The sequence below is a fragment of the Arachis hypogaea genome, chromosome 6 (assembly GCF_003086295.3).
Source record: "Arachis hypogaea cultivar Tifrunner chromosome 6, arahy.Tifrunner.gnm2.J5K5, whole genome shotgun sequence".
Taxonomy (NCBI): Eukaryota; Viridiplantae; Streptophyta; class Magnoliopsida; order Fabales; family Fabaceae; genus Arachis; species Arachis hypogaea.
Window position 1 is genome coordinate 1,082,688 of NC_092041.1, and position 9,283 is coordinate 1,091,970.

Below are 9,283 nucleotides of genomic sequence, written 5' to 3' on the forward strand. Positions count from 1 at the left end.
TAAAAATATATTATTATTATATAATATAATTTTTTTATCCAAATATTAACGGGAAGCAGACTAGCAGACGAGACAGATAGAGGGTTCGCTGAAGAGAGAGAAGATCGCGGCCAGTGGCGTTAGATCTTCAACGGCGAGCGGCGCCGCTAATGTAGAGAAGGCGTTAGCCGGAAGAAAGAAGGAAGAGGAGAGAGAGCTCGACGGTGATGGAAGCATCTGCGCGGAAGAAGAATGGCAGCGGTGAGTGATGGCTGAGGTAGAACAAGCACGATGATGATGGTGGTAAAGAGAGGCTCGACGGTGGTGGTGGAGTTGTTGCTGCCGCAGGAGCCACCGTTTGAGAGGCAGAGGTATTTTTTTTTTGGTATATAAATATTAAATATATAAATAAATGCTATTTATTATTATTTTTTTTATTCTGCTTCTGTTTTGGCTGAAGGTTGAAGTTGGATTGGAGATAATGGTATTTGATGGCTAATTTGTGTAGAGCAGTGGCAGGCAGCTTCAGGTTTGGTTTCATTTTGTTTCTGGATTGGTACTGGATATGAATTGGCATTTGATTTGGCTGGTTGAATTGGTTTTATTTATGGCTGTGTTTGGCTGATGTGGTAGATTTTAGATTGGCTGAATGAGTTTGAAGATGTTTATGATTTAGGTGTTTGATTGGTTTATATGTGGTTCGCTTATGGCTGAAAGTTGTGAATTCAAATTAGTTAAGTTTCCTAATATAGTTTCTAGCTTTCTCAAGGTCAAGAGACTCTCTTATGTGGTTGTTATGCAATTTTCATAAGAACATAATCTTTTTCTCACATAAGTTGTAACTAAGAGATTAGTAAGTCTAAGAGTCTGACTTGGTTGGACTTTTTTACTAAAAACATTTAGTCACCAAGTATTTCTGTATTTTTTATTGGTGTGATAATATGGAGTAAACATGAGTAATGGAGAATTTACTAATCTGTTATTAATATGATGCGGCTACAATATAAAATATTATGTGTCAAGTTTTAACATAACATTATTTTGGTTTTTCTTTCTATAATATTATAAATAGATAGATTGCTCATCGGCGATATACTTTAAGAAGCTGAATTTGTTTGAAATTAAATCAGGTAATTAATTAATTCACCACCCAAAAAGGAACAAAAAGCTGCCGACAAAACAAGAACATAATCAAAAGAAATGTACATATATGATGTATCTTAGGAGCATCACATAAACTGGTTGTAATTCAAGGACAAGGACAAACAACAAGTGGTTCAGTTTATGTTATGTGGACTGTATTTGCAAGGTGGTATTCATTTCGTGTTTCATATTATCAATTTGATTATTGGCAGATATGTTGCTACCATGCTTCTTCTAATATGACCAATTAAGTTCAAAAGTTATGCAACCAATAGAAGTAGAGAAAGCAACTACATTCTGCAAACGTTGTTGTCAAATACAGATCAGCCACTACACTGTCTTTGTATACTTTGGTTTGATAGCATGCAACTCAACATCTAGCTGAACATCACCACCCACCATGTTGTTTTACATGGTATTATGTTTAATTCTCTTAAATCCGTGAGAAACATGAGACATGGTAACATTATATTACAAGCTACTGCATAATAAGCATTTGATACTACTAGTTTTCAAGCAAATAAAGTTCCTTATGCGATTGCTAACAATATACATAAATCATGGATAAATTATTTTATTTGAACATGAAAGGAAAAAACACAAATTGACAATGAAATTGTTAAATTAGAATGATACAAACTTAGCTGTTCATGTTCTACATCTCATTCATCAGTGATTCTGCAATCTTAGTGGCAATACAATATGCTGTGGACTGAATTGTTATCATGGGGTTGACACCAACAGCATTGGGAAACACACTTGCATCACACACATACAACCCTTCTGCTTCCCAACTCTCACCATTTTCATCGAGTGCGCCGTCATCTTTGGTGGCGCCCATCCTACAACTTGCCATCTGATGCGCAGTAGTGAAAAGAGTCCAAAGTTCATTCCTTGAGCTTGGACCACCAGCCACTGTGACTGTGTCCAGAAACTCCTCAAAATCTTCCTCCTTGATCCCTTTGCATTTGATTCTTTGGCCATCGCTCCTGTAAGTGCCCACTTCTACAGCTCCGGCTGCAACCAAGATCCTCAAGGCTTTCCTCAATCCAATTCTAAGGCTTTCTTTGTCCACTTGGTCAAGTCTGTAAGAAACTCTGCCTTCAGCCTTTACTTCTCCTGAACCCTGGTCTCTTACCAAAGCAAAAAGGTGCGCAGTTCTTGCATACTTTGCCAACCTGTCTTTTGCATCGAGCCCTGAGACCCAAGGAACCAATGCTGAAAATGATCCGGGTCCTAGAGCAGGTGCTTCTATAATGAATTTTGGGGTGGAATCCTCTGCAAATTCTTTGTGGATTGAAGTTATGATTCCTCCCTCATAGTTAGTTCCACTGAAATTTGTCATGTCTTCTGGGAAGTACCCCCAGGCGAATTGGACTGGGTGTAGTCGGAGGTTCTTCCCAATGTATGGATTTTGCAGGCCACTTGAAATCAATAGAGGAGGTGTGGAGAGAGAGCCACATGATGAAATAGATACCTTGGATTCAATTCGGAGCTTCTTTGAGACCTTACTCCTCCAAGTGGCTGCAGCAATTACTCCTCTGCATTTCTTTTTCTTCGGTCCATTCTTTCCATCTTCCAATATGAACTTCTCGGCTTTACATCCAGCGAGGATCACTGCTCCGTTCGCAACAGCATCAACCAACCAAGTAGAGTCAGTGCCCTTCTTATCTCCAGTTCTACAACCATAGCAGCATGAGCCACAATAATGATCTGCTGAAGCGTTTGTTGCAACTGACTCAACTTTTAAGTCAACTTTCTTGCATCCTTCTCGGAGAATTTGATTTTGAAAGCTTTCTTTTGCGCATTGTCGTGTCACCCCAATCCTTTTGCATACCGCATCCATTGCAGATTGATAATTAGAGCTTCCAAAAAGTGGGATTTTATATTTTTCAGACCATTCCTTCAGAACAGGATCAGGTGTTCTGATGCATGCAGACCAGTTTATAGCTGAGCCTCCACCAACTGTTGAACCAGCCAAGATCATCATCTTCCCGTCGACACTTGACATGATTCCACCTGATTCATAAAGCTCATTCGTGGACGGACCTTCAAAGGAAGAATAATCTTCGGAAACAAAATACTCTCCTTTCTCTAGGACAACCACTTTCAGACCCGAGTTTGCGAGAATTGCAGCCGCAACTCCTCCACCACAGCCAGAGCCAACAATGACAACATCACATTTGATGTTGTATGAATTGTGCTCTAGATCTTCAGTGACTTCAAGGCCCTTTTCAGTGAGAGACTGGATTAAAGTAGAATCATTTTCATACATAGTCTCTACTATCCCCTTCTGTAGAGGCCTCTCCTTATGTGTTAACTTCTGTCTGGTGTCCACTTTGTACCCCATTGCTTCCCATGCAGGATTATGCCCGCTTCCATCAGTCTGCAGCAATTGGAGAAAAGTAGCAAAGTTAAACAAAAGGGAACAAAAATAATTAGTTACTTAGCTAGCAAGAAAAGGGATTAACAAGACAATTATGAGACATGCAGCTTTTCAGTATGCCTCTCAGTCAAATAATCAAATATGTGGTATGCATTTTCTTCATTTACTTATTATGAAATCGGAAGGTCCTTACATCCAGTTATTACTAACATGCAAAAATTCACTACAGACTGAAATCTCAGAGAAGAAGAAAACCATTATTACCCTTGTGAAGAAATTGTAGAAGGAAACAAGTTTGATGAACACAAACACTATCCTTAGAGGTGTCCAATGGTTCTCCCTTGACCATTTCTTGAGAATTTCTTCTCTTTTGTTCAATGGAATCTCAGAGAATTTGTGGATGAAAGGCCACTTCCATTCCAAGCAATCCTTTCCACAAAGCAACAGTGTTCCAAACCTGAATGAAAGAATCCGCAAAACCCAGCTAACTAAGGACCATGCTTCTGGTAATGCCCTCTTGATCATGATCTCTGCAGTCTGAATTTTCATTTTGAATTGGTTCATAAATAAAAAAAAAAAAAATTATATCTTTTTGTTTGAAAAAAAAATCAAAACAATAAAGTGGAGCATAGTACAATATAGAAGAAATAAAAGAGAAAGTACTCAAACTAGATGCACTTAAACACAAATAAAATAAATTGTATTTAATTCACAAATTCCTCTCTTGTGTTCAAGTGCAAAATTAAACTACTACTTCAATTAAGTTTTCCAAATTGACAGATATTTCAGACACAAACAGTAATGAAGATTCAAGTACAACAATTGAATCAAATTGGCTAAGCTTGTGATGATCATGAAGAAAAACAGCACATGCAAGATTCACACGTATGATGCATGTCATACATAACTTATGAAGAAAATAATAAAATAAAATTCACCTCATCAGGAAATGGTGCCTGAGAACCAGAGATATTGTAGAAAGCTGAAAGTGCATGATTGTGTTGCAGGTTTTGTTCCTTGTTTAATGGGAGAGAAGGCAATAGGGCCTCACAGAAGGAAGCCATAACTTGCATCTGAGAGGAAGATAGGCCATGGCTGTAACCTTTCTCTCTTCTGTTACCTCCTCTCAGAAGAGGGTGACAACTCTTTCCATCTTCCATTATCTCTCTCTGTGAATTAACAAATTATTATTATTATTTTGCTTCTTCTGAGTTGATTAAACAGTTACAAAGTACTCCTTTTTATTGGCAGAGAAAGATCAAGACAGTGAGGTTGAGGAATGAATTTGGAGCAAGAAAACGCTTGGTGTCATTTTCAATTATGGGTATGCCAATCAAGATTGCAATAAATTTCAACAAGTCTTGTGTCTTTTAATATTTAATTATAGAATCATGCATATATCTATATACTCTATTTTGTTACAAGCTCCAAAGTCCATCCTCAATTCCTCATCCACCACATAATAATAATGTTCTAAACAATTTTTCAAATATGTGATCCGCATAATTTATAACAATAAAAATAATGGTGGTTGTTTGGTTTTATTGATATTTGATTATTTTCAGACAATCTATGGCTAAGGCCTAAGATATGTCCCGAGTTGAGGTTTTGGAAGAAATATTGATATATATTAATATTACTTAATATTAAATTATTTTCTGACAGATTTTTGTTAAGGTTATTTATATTTTTTTCTAATTTTTTAATACAAACTTTCTATTATGCATTCTAATGACATATGCTAGCTAAATTTTTATGTAAATAGTAAAAAATTTGAATTTATAACTAATCTTAGAACTTCTCTTTTTTCGTTCCCTTAACTTGTGCTTTTGTTAGAGTCTTAGAGCACTTTCTATTCCTATAATAAGTTACTTTATTCATTGGACCAGTTATATTCCGTGGCATTTAAGACTCCTTCATAGTTATTTCATTATTTGAGTGGCATTTAAGACTCCTTTATAGTTATTTCATTATTTGAGAGACGAAAGACCAAACCATAAATAACTTAAGAGGAGGGACGAAAGAAATTAAATGTCATATTACAGGGCCAAGATGTAATGAATTTTCTACAAAAAGTTAAAGTACACTAAGTTTAACATGGGTTTTGGCATTAGAAATAGAAAAATATTATATGATACCAAAAATCAAATACCAAATTAAGTATTATATATTTTTATATATGTGTATTGTTTTACATATTTTTAATGTATGTTTTGTATTTCAACATATATTCTATCTATATGGCTAATTTTTTATGTATAGTGACCAAGAAATTTAAAAAGATTGAAGAAACCCCAGTTCTTCATGGATATTGAATTGAGAATGACTTTTTAATAAAGTTACCATTCAACTTCCAGGTTTGAACAGAATTTTGTTAGTCTAAGCTTGGCCACTTTTGGTAGGAGAATGAAAAAAAAAAATAGGTATATTTTCATCATGATTCATGATTATGCTAACGTTGTTGAGCTTGGAAACATGTGAATGTTGGTCACTTTATTATAATTTACTCTACCGACGCCATTAATTAGTTAGAATATAAACATGAACTACATGTAATTTTGAAACCTGAAAAACTTGTTACACCATGACTTAACTAGTTTCTACCTGAAAAAACTCAGTTAATGAGTTATTAGTTAATAATAGATCTCTGTCACTAGTTTGTTACTGTTAAGTAATATTTTCAGTTCTAGGCTTACCTGAATATGATCGTAGAAAGATAATAGGGTAGCAAACACCAAATTGTTGTTGATTTTCTTGATCCCAATAATGAGAAGTGTAGTGTTTCTCAATGGCTTTGGTGCTTAGGTATGAGTCTCGAGATATTAGAATTAGAAAACATATATGATACGTGAGTATCAGTGATCCTTTATAAAAGAGAAAAGCAAAAAGCTTTATCTTTATCTTAAAACTATCGGCCGCTTTTCTATTGAGTTTTAAAAATTAATTTTATATTTTTATTTTAAAATTATAAATTTAATAATAATTAAAAATAAATTATAAAAAAATAAAATATCTTAAATTATTTAACATATAAAATATTAAAAAATAAATTTAAATTAAAAAATAAGATTAAAAAATATAAATTTGCTATTATGTGTAATAAAATTAATATAAAAATTTATTGATATTATTTAAAGATTAATTATTTATAAATATTATTAAATTTATTTATTTTTTCAATCCTATTTAATTAGAAGCAAATTTAAAAATTTATATCCAAAATATTTTTTATCTCCATCCATAATTCTAATAGATAAAAAAATATATTTTTTCAATTTAATATTAAAATAATAGTACTTTTATCTGACATTTAAGTAAAAATTATCTTTTATAAATAACTAATATGTATTTTGGTTTATATATACTCTTTTTGAATCAGAAAAATGTTATTATCATTATTTTTTGAATTATATTTTGGTTTATAGTAATTTTAATTTTAATAAAATATGATATAAATAAAGTCACATCAACATTAAAATAAAAAATACTTATCTAATAAATTTGAAGAATGAATAATATATTAACAAAAAAATAAAATTAATTTTTTAAAAATAATAAAAAAGCTGAAAGTGCCTGTTCATCCGTTTTTTTATTTTTTTGTTTTTAAAATTATAAATTTGATATCAATAAATAAAAATTAATTATAAAAAAATTAAATATTTTAAATTATTTAAGATATGTAAAAAATATAAAATAATTTAATTTAAATTAAAAAATTTAAAAAGCTATATTATTATTATGTATACTAAAATTAAGATAAAGATTTACTAACATGGTTTACAAATTAGTTATTTATATATTAAATTTATTTATTTTTTCAATCTGATTTAATTTGAAGTAAATTTAAAATTTTATATTCAAAATACTCGTTATCTTTATGTATAATTCGAATAGATAAAAAAAATTTTTTAATCTTATATTAAACATTTTTAATTATTTTTAATTTTATTATTATTTTAAAATTATTAATTTTTATTTTGATTATATCATCTCATCATATTATACACTATCATTTTTTCTTATCATTCTTTTTACATGGATAACTATTATCGTCTCACCGTCACTATTATGTTGTCTTATTTTATTTTTTTTCGCAATCAATTACCATAATACGATTATGGCAGCTCTCATTTTTTTTCATCACTTTGTATGTGAAAGACAGATTAAAAATATATAAGAATGAGTTAACAAAATAATTTATGAGAGTTCTTCGGTTCATTATTGATAAGTATATACATGTCAAAAAAATTAAAAAATAAATATCAGATAAAAAAATAATCATTTTTTTAAATTAAATTGATGAGAGAAATTTTGTATGTGAAAGATAGATTAAAAATATATAAGAATGAATACAGTTTGGTAAGTAAACTGAAAAGAAAGGAAAATGAAGGTGAAAGTTATGCGTGAAATTAATATCAACAATAAAATGTTATAAAATTTGCAATTGTAGTAAATGAAAGCGAGGAAAAGATGGAAGCGATACAATCACGATATTCAGGGAATGAGAATGATGACAACAGTAATAATATAGAAGAGTGCACCTAATGGCAAGAGGAGAAGCACTAAAAATTGAATAATGAGATCAAACTTGGTATAAAGTACTCACATAAAGAATATACCCAAAATAAAACGATAAGATCTATAAAAAATTATTTATCACCCCTAATTATTTTTTTCCTCCTTTCATACATGGCGTCGAAAATCAACATTTGGCATAGTCATTATCTAGTTCAGAAAATTACAAAAATTAATCCAAATAATTGTTACATACAGAGAAACTTAGAAAGAGAAGTAAGAAAAATTGAAAACGGATAAAATTAATTAAATGGATAAATTATTGGAATAAAGAATTGAAGAAGAGGTTACGGTTCCTACAACTATTAGTGAAACAGAATGAAAATAAGATAGAATAACATGTGTTGCTGTTAACGGTGAAAGTTCTTTTATTCAAAGTAAAAGACGCATGTACGGGAGAATCTCTATCATTAAGGGCAACATTAGAAAGCACATTATATATTGTTATAGATTTCTGTTACTTGTGCCTGTTCCATTGTCATACGCTTCCATCCCTGTATGTTTCAAAAGTAAAATATAATTATTAAAAACTAATTGAATTCATAACAAAGAAAATTAGTTATCGTGTTACCTGTATCAAATTGATAATGGGTGGTAGCTCTGGTCATTTGTTTAATTGTAGTCAATTGGGCTACTCCTATGTTTGTAGTTAATCGAGTACCTTTACCTGCGTTTGGCATTGGAGTTGGAATTGGAGTCAGTTGATATAGTTTTCCTTGTCGAATCATCTACGGATAAGTTGCATGTCTTCTAGCTAGGTGTTGCTGTCTTTGTTCTTCGATCATGTTGTCTTCTTCGCCTAGCATATTCTGTTCAAGTGGGTCGACGTTGATTGTTGATTTTGTGAAGTTTCCAGTTCTATTTGTCAAAAAGATAGCAAAATGTAGAGAATCAAAAAGGTTTGTGAGAGAAAGTGAAAAAGTATTTAATTCTGTTGGGGTTTCGGTTTTTAAATTGAGTACGTAGTGGGAGCAGTTTTTGATTGGAAGTAAATCAGTTTTAAAATATGTCGTGGGTTGAAAATGAATCAATTTAATACTCTGTCGTGAGATAAATTCTTTTATAAAAAAATAAAAAATTGAGGACGTGGTAACAGTTTGTTATATTAAATTTAATGTGTAACAAAAATAAAAAAGAAATAGTGATAAAATAGGGAGAAGGAATTGGATACCAAACTTTTCTATCCCATTATATATTGGT

At 31.4% G+C, this 9,283-nt stretch overlaps 1 protein-coding gene and 1 long non-coding RNA gene across 11 annotated transcripts; one reads left to right on the plus strand and one right to left on the minus strand.

Moving 5' to 3' along the window:
* Window positions 1-12: 12 nt before the first annotated feature.
* Window positions 13-5,056, plus strand: LOC112695180 (uncharacterized). Of its 10 annotated transcripts, none has more exons than XR_011862779.1 (8): window positions 41-350; window positions 440-508; window positions 1,335-1,537; window positions 1,796-3,654; window positions 3,738-4,014; window positions 4,289-4,393; window positions 4,516-4,644; window positions 4,760-5,056. It is a non-coding gene; the product is annotated as an uncharacterized lncRNA (long non-coding RNA). The 10 variants fall into 10 exon arrangements; XR_011862782.1 differs by having other exon boundaries at window positions 1,867-3,654; XR_011862783.1 differs by lacking the exon at window positions 4,289-4,393 and having other exon boundaries at window positions 13-350; window positions 1,110-1,537; window positions 1,867-3,654.
* On the minus strand, window positions 1,673-4,755 carry LOC112695178 (long-chain-alcohol oxidase FAO2-like). Its single transcript, XM_025747429.3, has 3 exons — window positions 4,447-4,755; window positions 3,773-4,045; window positions 1,673-3,508 (listed from the first exon to the last, which is right to left on the minus strand). Exons 1-3 carry the CDS (start codon window positions 4,666-4,668, stop codon window positions 1,778-1,780), a joined length of 2,226 nt encoding a protein of 741 aa, XP_025603214.1. The 5' UTR covers window positions 4,669-4,755; the 3' UTR covers window positions 1,673-1,777.
* Window positions 5,057-9,283: the final 4,227 nt, after the last annotated feature.

Coding starts and splice junctions, on each gene's coding strand:
- LOC112695178 (XM_025747429.3), bottom strand. CDS start 4,668: ATGGAAGATGGAAAGAGTTGTCACCCTCTTCTGAGAGGAGGTAACAGA. Junction 4,046..4,446: donor AGGCACCATTTCCTGATGAG/GTGAATTTTATT, acceptor ATGAAAATTCAG/ACTGCAGAGATCATGATCAA. Junction 3,509..3,772: donor TCTACAATTTCTTCACAAGG/GTAATAATGGTT, acceptor CAATTGCTGCAG/ACTGATGGAAGCGGGCATAA.